Source organism: Corylus avellana, chromosome ca1 (genome assembly GCF_901000735.1).
Source record: "Corylus avellana chromosome ca1, CavTom2PMs-1.0".
Lineage (NCBI taxonomy): Eukaryota > Viridiplantae > Streptophyta > Magnoliopsida > Fagales > Betulaceae > Corylus > Corylus avellana.
The window spans coordinates 44,103,035-44,120,065 of record NC_081541.1 but is presented as its reverse complement, the minus strand read 5'-3'; the positions used below and the strand labels follow the sequence as shown (position 1 = coordinate 44,120,065).

Genomic DNA, 17,031 nt, shown 5'->3' with positions numbered 1-17,031 from the left:
AAAAGCAATAGCTAAAATAAAGAGTTATATTTTTTTACTAGGTAAAATACCTAATGCTGTTAGAGATGCTCTCAAGAATTTGAATTTGTTTGTAGATGTATTTTGGAATTTTTTTTTATTGAAAAAGTATTATGAATAGTATTTTTTTAAAAAAAATTATTTGTTAATATTTTTCGTTTGAGAAAAAAAAAATCATATAAATGTGAGTGAACCAATCAAGTTGAGTTCATGTTCCCTTAGGAGGATTGATTTAACATTTTAATTTAGGTGTTTTGACAAATTGTGTAGAACATGAACATCCATTGGAAAAGGTAAAAGAAAGGAGAAAAGAAAAAGGTGACCCTATAATGGCACATCAACATCAAGCGTTATGGCCAAAGAGAGTCTCAACTTTATGCAGTGCATGGAGATGTGTAGGCCAGCTATAGGGCAATGTAGCCTAGGCCAGCTAGGGTATGATCTTGACCCCATCTAGACTAGCTAGGCTTCTCACCCCAAACATCCTTAAATAAAATCTCTTTAGTGATCTTTTACCTAACAATAATGTCTCCCTAATCCTATACATAGATAAAAGAAAATGCCAATTGCCACACTCCATCCACCCAAAAATTGGTGGATGTAGAGAAAATGCTTTCCACTATCCAAGTAACAAAACTAGGTCTAGGCAAAATCCTCCCGAACTCAAGTCAATTCGAATTTATCAAGCTGATCGGCTCTCAATAGGGCTTGATTCGAGATTGATAATAACTTGTTTTTTCTTTTAATTCCAATCGGGTAAGGTCAAACTTTGAAATTTAGTTTGCAAAAAAACTCGAAGTATGATTATTGCCGCTCCCTGATGTCACTTACCACTCCATTTGTGTCGATTTCGTTGTTGTTGCCATATTTCGTTTTGCATCGATCTACTAGATGCCTCTCTCTCTCTCTCTTCCAAGTTTTTGTGCCGATTTATTTATTGATCTTCTTGTTGCACTCTCTATTTCTCTAAACCAAGATAACCCTAAACCAAGCTCTAAAACCTTAATAAATATGGTTACTTTTCAATTTTCTAGTACAACACCATATAATTATTCATTGAGAAAATATTTTTTTGGCTGAATTCATTCTTATTGACTAATGGTTATCTAACGTTGCCCTATGTCTATGACTCTATGTTAAAAAAAAAAAAATCTGGTTTTTATACTCTTTGTTAGTTTTGGCACTCTTACATTTACTAAAAGACAACAATTCAAATAAAAGTTCTTTTTTTTTATAAAATAAAAATGTTAATTAGTCTACTGAGTAAATTAAGTTTGCAAGCTTAAGGACCTTTTACTAGTGTGACCTATACCCAACTTGCTCTAATGGGTGCATTTTTTGCATGATTCTCACGGCAGATGGAATACATTTTTTTTGCAACAATGTTTTTCAAATACACTATAGATCTCAAAATAAGAAAATATATATGTTGGTCGATATTCATTTAAGGGACAAAACTGGGGTGGCCCGTGTAGGCCATGCCCCATTCCTAAGGAAAAAAAAAAATTTATAAGGTAAATTTTTGTTTTTTTGCTTTTGGCTGTTGGCCTCTAACCACCAAAATTTTTGATCCTTAGCCCCTACTCATCCTAAGCTTTGGCTTCGTCCCTAAATCATTTACCTGTATATATGTTTTACCAAAAATAAAAAACACTCTCAAAATACATTAACAAACATACTCAATTATATTTGTCTATATTTTTTTTACTTGTATGTATTTCGGTAGTAATATAAGCTTAGATAAAAAGTAATAAATATAATGTGACCAAATATGAACAACCTAAAAAATACTTCAAAAAGCTTGTATTTTTCTTTTTGTTTCTTTGTTGTTTTCCTTCTGTTAGTAATCTCCTATGTTGTCCTCAAGAAGTAACTCAATCGGCTGTGACCACGCCTAATAAAACGGAGGTCACTAGTTCGAATTCTCCTTCCCCATCTTGTGTACACATGTAAAAAAAAAAAAAAAAAAAAAAAAAGTAATCTCTTATGTTGTTGAATGAGAGCAGTTTCTTACCGAAGAAAAAAAAAAAAAAAAACCTTCAAAAAGCAAACAACATGGAAAAAACGAAATATTACATCAAACCTCCACTATTTTCATAAGTAGAACTCAAGCAATTATCCAAAACAAAGAATTCAAAGCCATTGCCATTCTTATGCAAAACCAAGACCTTTTCAAAAGGAATAAACTTCAGTACATAAGCTGATGTACATGTACTAGTACTTGTAGCTATGGCTTGCAGGCCGCTGCAGCCTCACCATCAAAGCCTCCATAGTAATAATTCCTCTTTCTCTTTCTCTCTCTCTCTCTCTCTTTTCCTGCATAGCTTCTTCAGTTACTCATAGCTCACATTCACCAAAAGATTCTCACATCAGAATTCAGATCACATTCTGATTTCCCTACAAAAAGATTTTCCCATCCTGTTTTCTTTTTAGTTAAGTGAAAATAACTTATGGGGTAGTTGTTAATTGTAATATCATTTCTGTGATCACAAGCAAATTTCCCAGCTGATCATATGGGCATGTTGGGCCTGAGAGACCTCTTTCTCATAGCTCCAAGCTCTTCCATGCACCAGCAAAACCAAACCATTTCCTCTGATCACCGCCCAAACATTCCTCTGCCTTCCTCTGCCGCCCTTGGTGTTGGCCTCGGCATTTTCCCGCTCCTCACCGCCACTCCATGCATAACTCCATCAAACAATGATGGCTCTGAGAAAATGGTGGATAGCAGCAGTGGGAGTGGTATGAGGGCTTGCAGGGACTGTGGGAACAGAGCCAAGAAGGATTGCAGTCATAGGAGGTGCAGGACTTGTTGTAAGAGTCGTGGTTACGATTGTTCTACTCACGTGAGGAGCACGTGGGTGCCGGCGTCTCGTCGGCGGGATCGGAAGATGGTGGTGGTTGGCGGTGGCAGTGGCAGTGGTGATGTTGATGGTTCTTCTGGGTCTTCTGGTGTTAAAAGGTCGAGAATTGTGGCGTCACCTCCTCCAGCAACTACTGCATCCCATGCTTCTACGTCTAGGAGTGGTGACATTAGTTCTGCCCACCAAGGTACTCTCTCTCACTCTTTCTTTCTGTCTCTGATTGTTACAAAGTTGTGTGATGATGGAATGTTGGAAAAGCTGTCTCTCCTTTTACTTTGTTTATGTTTTTTCTCTTTCTTTTCAGGGTAGTGGTTTTTTGTTATTAGAGTAACCCAACTGACTTGGGTTTGTTAGAAAAGAAAATTCTTTCATTTTCTCTCTCTGAATTATCTGTGTTTGAAATTGGTTAAATAATGGAATTGAGACAGAATTGACTTGGTTTTGTTGAACTAAAGATGCAAGCTTTTTACAAATCTCTCCAGAAAATACTGGAACAGAGTTTTAGAACTTAGAATATAAGATATGGTTTCATAATATGTAATTATTACTTATAGGGTTGATTGTAAACAAATATTCTAATAACAACAACAAAGAAAGAACAGCCCAAGGCTATCTGCAGAAAACAATGCAGAAGCCAAAAACACATAAAGCAGGCACATCACCTACATTACAAATTTGCAAACAGCAATTCCTCAATTCAACAACCTCCATAAACACTAAAAAGATGCAAGCTTTTAAACAAAATGACTTGGTTTTGCTGGATTATAGATTTTATTAAGTTTCTCTCTTTCTCTCTTCCTTGATGATTTCAAACTGGCTGATTAATGGAATTTAGGCACTTGACTGACTTGGGTTTTGTTAAACGACAGATGCAAGTTTTAAGAAGTTGTTACCGGGCCAAGTTCGTGCACCAGCAGTTTTTAGGTGTCACAGAGTCACTGCCATTGGTAATGGTGAAGCCGAGTTTGTCTACCAGGCTACTGTGAGTATCAGTGGCCATGTATTCAAAGGGTTTCTCTATGATCAAGGGGTTGATGAGAAAAATGCATTCCCATGTATTTCACAACAGCATCTTGATAGTAGTAGCAGTGGGAGGAATAGGGAGTCCTCTTCTTCTCCAATTGTGGTTCCATCAAGCTGATAATTTCTCACTGGTAAGGCCTAAAGGCACCCTATAGAAATTTCCTCTTGGTAGTAAATCTCATATTAGAGATATATGGAATGATTATCGTGTTTAAGAGTAAAACGATGAATCGTAATGATCAGACAAAGATATCTAATTTTAGAAGAAAAAAAATTTGGCTATCTGAAGTTATAAGTTCTCTCATAGCTACAATGGAATTCCAGATCAGTATGCAATGCAAACCTCTGGCATTTGTGTGCTCTGCTTCCAAAGAAGTTCAATTTTCTTCTCCCAAATTTGTTGATCATGTGTATTTGGTCTGTAAAATGATTTGTTGTCAAAAAAAAGTGTAGCCAAAGACAAGGAAAATTGAGCTTAAAATACTAGCTACTTGGCATCCAACTCATTATAAGATTTCATGGGATTTTTTTTTTTTAATATTTATTCTTCCAATGATGTTGGACTTTAAAGATAGTGTTAATTAGCATGGAAGGGTCACTGATTCTATGTCAATATGGATCAATGGAGAAAAGGAAAAGCATTGCATCTGTCTTTTTCTAAATCCACTATGGAAACAGGAAAGACATTATATTAGTGCACCTAGGCATGACATGATTAATTCAATCTCTGATAGAAACCTTTTGAGGGGCCAATTGTTATTGTTCAAGTTTCTAACAAGCTGTTTGTGCATTCTTATACAATCTCTTATTCTTGTTAGAATATAAATTAAATGGTTAAAATTAACCATTTCCTATTAGCTTAAGCTTTTGGGATAAGTTTATATGGAAATATTAGCCAAAATCTATACTCATTTCTTCTCCATACTTACCTCTTTGTAGAGGGTACACATCATTATTTTGATTTATAGACGAGCTCATAGGGTTTGATCTTTTTGCCCTATGTGTATTTTTCTTTCAATAGTTGTGGTTAAGAATTATGCAATTTATAGTGGTTTCCGTGTGCATTCAGTAATGTTTCCTATGGCTGCTGCATATATGACCTCTTAGGCTAACCATCTAAGTTTTAGATATAGGAGAAAAAACAGAAATAATTCATCTTTCTTCTCATGCAGTAATTAACCTTTATTCTTGTTATAGAGCAGTGACCTCTATCTAGCTAGGTGAAAAGAATAATGACATGGCCGGGCAACAGCACTATGCAGTTTTTCCCTCTCTTTTTTTCTTTCATACAGTGAGGTTTCTAGGCTGCCATGTAAGAAGTTGCATGCAGAAACCATGTAACTGCAGCCATGCTTTATCATTGCTGCATTTGTAGCTCCCTTGGTTCTTCGTTTTCATGATTTTCTTGTTCTTTTTTCTTTTTCTAACCAAGTGTTTCTCATGTATACTCCCTGTATATCCGAGTAGTGCGTTTTGCTTTAAATGATATTTCAATTACCTATTAAAAAACAAAAGAACAATTACATAGATTGCAATTGTATCATATGTGTTTATGGTGCACTCTCTTGGAATATTAATTAAATAATCAAATTCAAGATTTCCTATTAGCTTAAGCTTTTGAAATAAATGGTAAGTGGCTTAAGTGGATTCCTTTTGCAAATATTTTCCATTTTTGTCCTTAACACTTAAAGCAGCATCATGTAAACATTGACTAAAATTTGTTTGTCATATGGCAGGTGATAAATGAGATTTACTTGTGCAAAACCAACTGGACAAGTTGAACATCAGAAGTGGTTGCTGTAACTCATCTTCTAAAGAATATATGTAAATATAGAGCATATAAGAACCTCTACTGCTAAGTTTTTATGTTAGAAAACAGCATTTTACTTCGGGGTTTCATGGCGACTGCATGTAGTTGTGAAACGAAAACCTTGTCGTAAATGCTCGATTCGCTTTGAAATTTCCCATTTCCTGGCTGCCAATCTTTATAGGGCATGCTTCTCCTCAAAGCTCATTTGAAAGAAAAAAGAATTAGAAGGAGGATCTTCTGAAGTAGACAGTAGACTTAAAACCTTCCAAGCAGTGAGGCAATGCATATATCTAGCCAATGCATTTGATGGTAGTCCAATACATCTCAATCTGGAGGGAGATTGTTTCATGTGAAAACATTTGGCTGCACTACAGAAAATGAAAAATGGTTCAGTCTGCACCTGACATAGGTTATGCTTGTTTTGTGTTCTGTCTTTTGCTCTTTGTTTTCAAAATAAAAACATTTACAAACAACCCAAAACGCACTTAATCAAAACTGTTTTTAAAGCAAAAAATACAACCCTAAAGACATTAACAAACAAATCCTGTCTTAATAGCATTCATCTTATAGAATTCTAAACAGGATTTTGTCTTGTCTTTTACAACAATTGACCACAAAATCAACTTATCAGTTCTATGCATTTGATTTATGACATATTGGGCACAAAAACAATGTGGTCTCTTTGTATTTAGCTTTGGACATTATGGTTTCCTACATTTCATAGTACTTGGACATATTATTTCCATCATGCTCTTTGACAATTGATGCTGAGATGGTATATGGAGCCCAGTGCCCACCTAAGGTTGTACGATTATTAACAATTCAAAACAATAAATATAAAAGAGTCTTTATATAGCGTACATGGGGTCTACCCATATGAATGTCGTGAGGGATTTGGATTCATTCAAATTTTTAGGGAAATTTTAGTTCTAAAATTTTAGGTCTAGGCCGTCCATTTTTTATCAAATGGTCATTGTTCTGCCACGTGTCCTACTACTAATAAAATAATTAATATTTATTATTTTATTAGTAGTAGAACATGTGGCAGAACAATGATCCTTGGATAGAAAATGGATGGCCTGTATCTGAAATTTCAGAAACTAAAATTCATAAAAAATTTCAGTAGATCCTGATCTCATCGTGTGGGGTCATGCCGGACCAAGGCCCCACACATTTGGTGCAATCTTAGGTTTCAGTTAGAAAAGATAGCTTTTGGTGTGGTTGGTAGCAGCTGCTCTAAGGAAATGAAGAAATAATAAGTAGGTCGGCGCATTTAATTTCTCATGGTGTGCACTAACGTACAAGATAAAATACAGGGGCTATATAGAGAGGCTGCCTCAATCCTCATACCATAATTCTATCCAAAGCATATCTATAAGCTCGTACATGAATTAAAATTATTGAAGGGTGTTTTTATTTTATTTTATTTTTTTATTTGTGTTTAAAAAGTGTTTTGATGTGATATAGAGGTGAAAATAATTTTGAGTGTGTTTGAAAGTATTTTGTATTTAAAAAATATTAAATTTAATCCTTAAGTTTTCATACGATTTCAATTTAGTCGATGAGTTTTTAATTTCAACAATTAGGTTCTTAGGTTTCCCTCCGGTGTCAAATTCTCTATCAACCTATTTCAACAATTAGGTCCTTAGGTTTTCTTTAATTTCTTATCTTACAGGTGGCACATCGACCAGTCTGATCGTGTAAAAGTCTGATTTTGCATGTGTAATCATATATAGCCAATCTAAACTATAACTAGTAACCTAGATCAATTCTTTGAAATCATCTATTAGGTACCCAACCAATACGCCAAAACCTCCAAAGTTGACGAGACTGAAAAAGTTAGGCACTTAAATATATCTCATACTAGGTTGGCACAATCTAACGTCATCCTCCAAGTTGGGTCCTACTAAGATCATAACAATCTACCATATTTTCATGCCAATAATTTCTTGCTTGGCTTACAAAAATTAGCCTTAGTTAAACGCAGCCAATCAGATCTAATACCAAGATTAAGAAACTGCATCTGTTAATTTGGGGGCAAAGTGTAATTAACATTAAAAAGGTAAATGTCACCAAAAAAAAAAAAAAAATCTTCACCACGTGCAACTCACATGTGATGGTCACAAGGCCAAGTTTGACCTAGGGTGCTACTCGAACAAAAAATGGTAGTTTGGGAATACGAGTTGCATTGACTCATAATTTATAAGTGTAAATATAAATGAGATGTTAATTTGAGAGGGTAAAATGTAATATACCCATCCAACTATATATAGATTCCTAGGGGCAGAACCACCCCTTGGCTTCCAAAGGGGTCAATATTTTTTATTTTTTATTTTAAATATAGCTTTAAAAATTAACTTTTGCCCCCCCCCAAGAATTTTTTTTTTTTTTTAAATTTTGCCCCCCCACCAAACAAAACGTTCTAGTTCCACCCCTGTCGATTCCTATATAGGATCCGAGACAAAAACTTATAAAAACAAAATTATATTGTTTTATCTACTATGGGTGCGGATTAAGATTCATATCAACAAAGAATAATGCAACACGATCCTTTTGACCAAATGGCCTGCAATGAAATGTAATGCCAAGAATATGGAAGTATGAAGTTTTATATAAAAAATGGTTTGTAGGCATATTTGGCCTCAAAGAGTGCTACCCCACTACTCCCAGCCTAGACTTTCTTCAACCCCTTTTCAGGCAACCACCAATAATATTCTTATACACATTCAACCCTCTGTTGATCAACAAAAGGACAAACCATATCACATAAACAAAGAAAACTATATAGTTGATCAGTAGTGCTCCCCCATTGTCCCCCTTCTGGGACTGCTTGTGCTTCCATCCCTTTCCTCTCAGCCATCACTTTCAGACTCTCAACTCCCCTCTTTTTTAATAATAATAAAAAAAGAAAAAGAAAAAAAAAGTCTATTCCCTTGCAAAATCAGGGGATATTGCCATATAGATTCAAAGGTCATATGTGGTCCATCTTTGTACAAAAATAATCACTTTGAACTCCTGTACATTTTTATTCAATATGCCGAATTCCCAGGAACTCCCCACCTTCTGGGAAAATTGGATACAAAAAGAATCAATTCCAATATAGATTCACCTTTTGTTAATCATATACAATTGGAAGAGGCTGAAGAGCTCTGGTTACAACTTTAATCTATACCTTTACTAGAACATATCATACTTTTGTAACTACAAATTAAAATAAGATGTTGAGGGGAAAGGTGCACTGCAGAATTTGCAAGGCATGTATGTCTGGCAGCCACAAAAAAGCCCTCCAATGACCAAGCCAATGGTCAAAATAATCACCTTTTGCTGTTAACTAAAGTCATTTCCTTCGAGACCAACTATACATGGATGGCCACCAGCTGAAAGTTGAAAATGTGGATCAATCTATAGCTTCAAGTGTCTTCTAGAAAAACTCTGAAGATGAAATCACGAAACCGTTTCGAGTATTGCTTCGGATCAACAGCAGAGATTGAAGTTGGGTCATATTGGATTGATTTGTATGCATGCTCAAGCTTTTTGCTAATGTCATAGTCTTGTAGTATGTCAATTATACCAAAGAAAATGGAAACTTCAAACAACTCTCCTGTTGGTTCTCCAACCAGCTGAGGATCCCAGTCACTTCTTCTCACTGTCCGTTCTGCCCGTGCTGACATGTTTATACCTAATTTAACGGACGCCCGCCTGCAGCATGCAATCAGATAAAATGATAAACACAAAATTGCTTATTGATTCTAGGGCTTGGAAATAACTTTAATGTAATCCTATCATATGAGTGGTAAAAGATTTGGAATTCAGAAAATTCTTGAGGCAGAGGTTCGGGCGAAGTGCAGTATAGTGATCAAGTTGGGAAGCCAGCAGAAACTCCCAATCAGAGAGGATAAAAGAAAATTTGGATGTGATGGTGGAAAAAGAGTAAATATCTCATTAGTCTAGAACAACTTGTAACTGGCAACCCATATTCCAAAAAAATATAATCTTAAATCAGTGAATAACACAGACTTGAAATATCATGGTAAGCTAGGAAGTAGGAACCCTGATAGAAAATTCATGTCTAACTTAGGAGTTGGGACTTCTTCAAAAATATTAGAAACGTCGGCACAATGTTCATGAATTTGACGTACCGGATGGGATCAAAAAGAAGCTGATCCATGTCTGTGCTGGAAAGGCGAGGGGCCCCTTCTTTGTCAGAGTCTCCATTTTCTGAAATATAAGTTCATCTCTTCAGTAAGAATTCATGCCAAAACCATGAAACCAGAAAGTAATTCCAAATAGGACATAAACAGTAGTAGGAGGGCAACCTCTAAATGAAGTTTCTCGAAAGTGAAGACCAACCAATAAACTGTAGTCCATAATCCTCTCCTGTTCAAGAAAGTCACAATCCCTGTCCACTTGCCTGCATGAAGGTACACTTCAGCTTACAAAGAGAAAGAGAAAATAGAACACAAACCACACATCATTCCACAAACTTCCCATATTTTAACTTTCGATTCAGAAAGAAAGACACACGTGCACAAAGTATGCAAGTTTATGAATCTAATAGAAATGAGTGAAGAGGATGGCCATTGCTCAAGCAGATAAAGAACAACAATAAAGTAAAAGCATACATCATTCTATTACTTCATAACACGGCCAGGATTTTTCTCCTAATATGTTGAATTATTGGCATCATAAGCATCAATCTGCAATTTAAAAGTTTTATATTTAATTCTACTTAAGAGCTATGATCACAAATTTATTATCACAAAAACCTAAAACCAGTAACTCAACCATCACGGAACTGTCAAGACGATATTCCTATTCTCTAAGCAAAGTAACTGCCAGCAATATCTGAATTCTTATCCTAAGCAAACCAAGTTTAGCATACAGATTAAACATATTTCATACAAAAGGATAGAAGCAACTAAAATTTTGACTAGTCCACCCCTCCAAATATATCATACATAACATAAGGACAGTTCCAAATACTAATGAAGAAAATGGAAAAGAAGAATATGAGAGAAAAAGTGATAAGAATAAGAATCGACCTGCAGAACTCCTGGAACCTAACTTTCGGCAACCTGAATATATAATTGAGATCAAGGTCCTTAAGGGTTGTTGTTGGATCAATTTCTGCCTCAGGTTTATCAGTTGTACGACCGTGGGAAGAACCTTTCAAGTCAAACCGCCTGTGAATTGCATACTCAGAACAGAACAGATTCCCCATTATGACAAATCGAACCTGAAATGCATGAAAGTCAGTGCACCAATTATTTTTTAAAATTGCAAATGAGAGGTTCTATACGCCTTGACATTACCTTCTTCTGGGTAGCCCCTGTCAGTTTGACACAATGAAGACCATAAAACTTCGTGACTAGAGTGTTCTCAAAGGCCCGAACATGATTGTAGTAGGCTGGGAGCATCCGTAGGAGCACCTGTAACATTTTGGCAAGTTATGATCGCATCTAATTCCATAATTCCATAAAGAAGAATATTCAGAATTCAGGTGGTAATTAGGAAAATATCATGCAAAAGTGGCTAGGTCAGAAGGTCAGAAGAAAAAGAAGCTTATGTCACCATTATATTTCAAAAGAATACCAAGAAGCTGCAAATAATTCTGGCATCATTAGCACAACTTGATAATTTGAGAATTACTCAACTTTTCTGGATACCAAATAAGAAGTCCAGATATAATTTGGAAAGCTTTTAGAAACTAGAAGTTGATGCAGCACTTGTAATAATACTAAATTAGAATCAGAAGCGGGTTGCAACAGTGTTGATCTCAAATTTGGGTGCATGAAGCAGAAAAGGAACTCACTTTTACTTCTGCCTTCTTCATGGTTTTTATCATGTATCGGTCATCGTTGGTCAAGTAAAAAAAGCTTCCGCTTTTTCCAGGGGATGAGAGTTCCCGAAGAGCATCATTCCCACATATCGATATCATGTAATCTGCTGGATCCACCTTGAACAATTTCCTGAGAGTCCTGAAAATAAGAATAAAACGGATCATCAGGCCCTGTATGTTTCAAATCCAAATTACAAAAGGCATCTTGATGGTAAGAGTATCATAATTTCTAAGGTTATTGCTGAAGCAATGCAATATATGAGATGAATGAGCAATAGTAACCTAGTCTGCTTTCAGTGAAATGGCTTCCCACAAAAATTTCAAGTCACTAATGTTATCTGGGAGATTATAGAATATTCTATGAGCAGAGTGTCTAGCTCTTTGTGCCCCACATACGATAATTGCAGAAATCATATCTGAGAATCCACTTTTGTATAGCACCAAACACAGCCTCACTGAAGTTATATAATGAAATCTGACATATAGCCAAAAGCAGACTACCAATGTAGAAGTAAATCTTTCTAGGTCTGACCTGAAAACAACTGGGCAGTAGTCCTTCCACCTGAAGTCACTTGACTGATGAGGGGGGGTGTACTTGGATCCTTCTGGTGGAAATTTTGTCCATACTTTTTCCTTTGGATCAAAAGCCGAAGACTTCAAATCAAGGGTTGTCATTGGAGCAGGCCTTCCAACAGAATGTCTGTGCTATGGCACAAAGAATCAGTTATGTGCAATTAAGATTGCAATTCTGGATAAAGATTTTGGAACTTTAAGAAGTAAAGTTGGCAATATCATCCGTTTTATTGCACTTTGGACATTAAAGAAAATCGAATGCGAACTCTGTTTCAAATGAAAATTCTTCCTAGATTTCATAATCTTTTCTCCAGGAGAACCCTTAAATGACAAGGAGTAGAAGTATAACAACGCCTTAATTTTTGGCCTCTATTCTCTTTTATGCCACATTGATCTAACAGACTTTTACATGAGTGAGACAATCCAAACAATTCTTTTTTTTTTTTTTGATAAGTAACAATCCAAACAATTCTAAAACATAAAAAGATTCCAAAGCTTGTAAAATTTTCCAATATAATATATCAATTTCAGTATACAAGTCATATTATCAGTAAAAAGTTAGATTTTATCATTGTTGTCCCTTCACTTTTCATCCTCTCGAAGCAGTCCTCCAAGTTTCTTATGTATGACTAGAAAGTCTTCAGAACTTTGGCATGCATTACATATACTGCAAGATCTTTGCTACAAGCTAGATTGGAAGATTGTTGTGAGCTAAAATGGAGGATACTAAAGACATGAATAAACACAATAAATCAGTGGAACCTGAAAAGCATATTATAGAACCTTTGCATCAGAATAATGATTCCTGTGAAACGTCCAAAAGATTTGAAAAGTTAAAACCCATTTCATGTATTCAGTTTTGAACCAGATAAAGAAATTGAATCTCTGAATATAAAGTACATAAATGCATTGAGTTTCGCAGCTATATAACAATGGGGAAACCCTGACACCATTTCCTCCACCCATTGCATTTGAAACTTCTAAATTTAGAGAAACATAATTTGAATGAAAAAAAAAATGGTAAGAAACTAAAAACCTCACCAAAACAATGTAAGCAAAAAACAGAAGTCAAGGAAACAACCAACAATTCATTAATACCTGATCCCCAACTGCAGATTGAGCATGAGCTCATAGTTCTTATGCCCTTTCGATATTGTCAACCCCTGTTTCTTCGCTGGCTTTAGTCTGAGCTGCTGTGTTCCATTCCCTTTGTTAACCGACCCCTCAAGCTGAAGATTCCCCAATCCCTCAAGTCCATTGAAACTACCATCCTCACCATTCTCCCAGCTATAATTACTCACTTTCCCATCCGTGGACGTCCTCTTAGGCCTCACATGCCCATCATATCCTTTTCTACCTATCCCCTCCGTCCCTGGCCAATTAAACATCTTCTGAGAAGGAAAAATCAAAACTTTCTCCCCTGGACAAACTTTACAATCATTCAAATCCACTGCAAAAACCTCCTGAGGATCCCAATCCAAGTTCCCATCGGAATTCGCAGATGGGTAATAAGTACCATTCTGCTCTTTACCATCCTTACACCACAAACCCACATAGAAACTCCCATCTTCCCACCTAAAAGTTCCATTCCCTTGAGGAAGCCCATCTTCCCAAAACCCATCATATCTATTCCCATTGCTCCAAATCAATGTTCCATTCCCATTCATACACCCACTTCTCCACTGCCCAATATAATGATTCCCATTCTTCCACTGGTACCTGCCATGCCCATTCTGCAATCCACGCCTCCATTCACCCTCATAGTAATCTCCATTGGAAAAGCTATTAGTCCCTTGTCCATGCTTCAAGTTCATCACCCAAGAGCCTTTATATGTGTCTCCAGAACAGCTCGTATAAGTCCCTTTCCCATCCATGTAGCCACTCTTGAACTCACCCTCATAGGTGGCGCCGGAGGGCCAGCTGAACTTTCCCTTCCCGGCAGTCCTGCCTCTGTGCCATTCACCGACATACATGCACCCATCTGTCCAAAGGTACTTGCCATAGCCGTTTGGGACATTTTCAACCCACTGGCCGGTGTAGAAGTCGCCATTGGAGAGGACTCTCTCGTCGTAGACTTGCCCTGGACCTGGCTCGTCGTCGTCAGCATGTGCTACAGACATTGTTGTTCTTTTCTTGGTAATAGCTTGTGATTTGCGTACTGTTGCTTCCCAGACCTTCACAATGCCAAAGTTTTCTTTGCTCATTCTCTGCCTCTCTTTTCTCTCTCTCTCTCTGCTACATTGTTCTCGTTTCGTAAGGTTCATCCATCAACACGGCAACACCCAAATCAAACTCTCTCTCTCTGTGCTATATTCAAGAGCAGAAAAGACCATTTATTGAAACAAGCTCAAAGGGTGCAGAATGGAGGGAACAGAGAAAATGACAGAGAAACAAAAACAACAACACAAGAACAAAAAATTCGTTTTTGTTTGTTGTGGGTTTTCTGTTTAACTGTTTTTGGATTGGTTTAGTGAAATGGGTTTTTTTTTTCAGATTTTGAAAAAGAAATAAAAAAACAAAAGAAATAAAAAAAAGAGGTGTTAGATTGATGGGAAAAGCAAAAAGGTCGTTGGTGCCAATGACTTCCTTTTTCTTTCTTTGTTTCTGGGGTGTATTTTTGTTTTGTTTTCTTTTTTCTTCTTTATTATTATTATTTTTTTATATTTACTTTTATTTTTTTCTTTTTGTCTTTCTCACTTTGGTTTGGTTTGAACAAGAGATTCAACACATTTGTCTTTGATTCCGGATTTTGCTCCTACAACAACTAAAACACCAAACAGTTGGAGGGAGGAGAGAAATGCTGGTTGTGAGGATGATGTGCTTCCCATTTTTAGTGTCTCAAAGAGGCTAAACACCAATTATTTTACTATTTGTTTTGTCAATACCAGATTTTTCCTTAATAAAACCTTTTTCCTTTTCTAATTATGTCCTTGCATTTTGACTTAATTCCGCATACTTCCAACTCCTTTGAATATTTTGTAGTTTGGCACTGCCAATGACCCTTTTTCTTCCTTTTGGTCATATCTTGAAAGAGGTGTGAATAAATTATTGAAAATCTCTTGAACAAAAACTAACGGTAAATTACAAGATTGGGATTGAATTTTATTGGAGACAATCTCTACCGTTAATTTTTGCACATATGGCCTTCTGTAATTTTTTCATTGGACGTAAGTCAAACGCTTGTTGATAATAATACTTTATAGAGTTGAATAAAGGTTTATTTGGGTGTGCGTTTAAAGGGTCTAAAAGTGCATTTAATACTCAAAAAATTCGTTTGAATAAAAGAATACTCGTTTGGTAAAAAAAAGTTAAAAGTGTTTTTAAGGGTCTAAAAAGCCTAAAAATGATCAAAATACACTTTTGGCAAAAGCTTCAAAATAAAGCTTTTGCCAAAAAACGTTTTCTGACTTAAAAACTATATTTCTCAGACTAAATCCCAAACATACTCTAATCAAACTACATTTCTTTTCATTTGTGTTTGGCCAAATGATTGAAGAATTCTTTCATTTGAAAAAAAAAAAAATGGGTTAGGCAAATTTTAGCCAAGTTATTGATAATTTTTTTTATTTATTAAAATGATTTGCCTAAAATTTGCCTAATCCTCTTTTTTTTTTGTCAAGAAGATAGGATTTCATCTAAAATTAGCCAAGCTATTTTAATCATGGGTTGAAATCCTATCATTATTGGATAAATGTTTCTTTAAGCAATAATTAGCAAATATATATTTTGAACCACTAATGAATATAGCTTTTCGTTAAAGAATGTTCATTTTAAGCATAGTTAAATTTTTTTTTTTTTTTTTTTAATTTTACAATGATACTTAATTATTAGCATTAGAATGTGTTTCATATGATGTTAGAAGATAACAACTGCTCTTACGTTTTAAGGTATAAATCATGATGTTTCAATTACTTTGTGTATAATATCAAGTTAATCTTCCCGCTAGAAATCACATTTTTATTTCCCATTATTTTATCTTGCTAATGTGCAATGTCAATCAAATCTTGGATCAGTCCTTACTAAAAAAAGAAAGTTGATTATGTGGCGTAATAGAGTACTTGTTTAGTTGTTTAATACACCCTCCATTTTTTTAGAATTATGATCTTCTCCAGTTCATTGACGAGACAAAAATACCCCTATAATATAACTAACTAGATATTATTCAGTTCAAATGAACTGGAGAGGATCCTGTTCCATTTTTTGGACTTTACTATTCTTAGCATAAACAATTTAATGCATATTAATGTCCCTTGTCTAGAGAGTACTTATGGGAGAATCAACAAGAAATGCTTATGCTGCTGCTGCTTCTTCTTCTTCTTCTTTCTTCTTTTTTTCCCATTCTTTTTCTTCTTTCTTATTGTTATTTTATACAATTGCATAAAAAATCATCAAAACCTCTTTAAGGACTCTAAACGAATCATAAAAAGCTTCACCTCACAAGCTCAATTATTCTATCAATTTGAGTGTGTGCTTCGAAGAATGTCCCATAGAAATGATCTTTTACTATGATCTAAAGAGTTAAATTCTAATAATTTTCAAGGCTCACAAAAAGAGTTCTCTAAGCTCAATGCAAGCGTAATGAGATAACTATAAGTGAGTAGGAGATGGGATATTTTTGTTAACGTGTTTCAAGGGTTTTTTTTTTTTTTTTTTTTCGTGTCATAAATGTGAAAATCGTTTCAAGTGTTTTATGTTTTAGATTATTTGTTAATGTTTTTATTTTAAGAATAAAAAATAAAAGACAGTATAAGAGAATTATAACAAATGAAACAGTGTTTTTTTCTTCTTTATAAATTTAGCTTGGAAACAATTATTTCAATTTAATTTATTAAACTGACATTTATCCATAGAAGCATCACATGATGGAATAAAAATGGATATAAAAACTAAAATATATGTAAAAACAA

The 17,031-nt window shown here is 35.2% G+C and overlaps 2 protein-coding genes across 2 annotated transcripts; one reads left to right on the top strand and one right to left on the bottom strand.

Annotated features, from left to right (window-relative positions):
- The first annotated feature begins 2,168 nt into the window (after positions 1–2,168).
- LOC132167276 (protein LATERAL ROOT PRIMORDIUM 1) lies at positions 2,169–6,098 on the top strand. Its single transcript, XM_059578190.1, has 3 exons — positions 2,169–3,066; positions 3,749–4,033; positions 5,639–6,098. Exons 1-2 carry the CDS (start codon positions 2,532–2,534, stop codon positions 4,018–4,020), a joined length of 807 nt encoding a protein of 268 aa, XP_059434173.1. The 5' UTR covers positions 2,169–2,531; the 3' UTR covers positions 4,021–4,033; positions 5,639–6,098.
- Positions 6,099–8,718: 2,620 nt separating this feature from the next.
- Positions 8,719–14,422, bottom strand: LOC132189481 (phosphatidylinositol 4-phosphate 5-kinase 6-like). Its single transcript, XM_059604227.1, has 8 exons — positions 13,223–14,422; positions 12,084–12,251; positions 11,525–11,690; positions 11,025–11,141; positions 10,755–10,948; positions 10,029–10,123; positions 9,852–9,930; positions 8,719–9,411 (listed from the first exon to the last, which is right to left on the bottom strand). Exons 1-8 carry the CDS (start codon positions 14,386–14,388, stop codon positions 9,123–9,125), a joined length of 2,274 nt encoding a protein of 757 aa, XP_059460210.1. The 5' UTR covers positions 14,389–14,422; the 3' UTR covers positions 8,719–9,122.
- Positions 14,423–17,031: the final 2,609 nt, after the last annotated feature.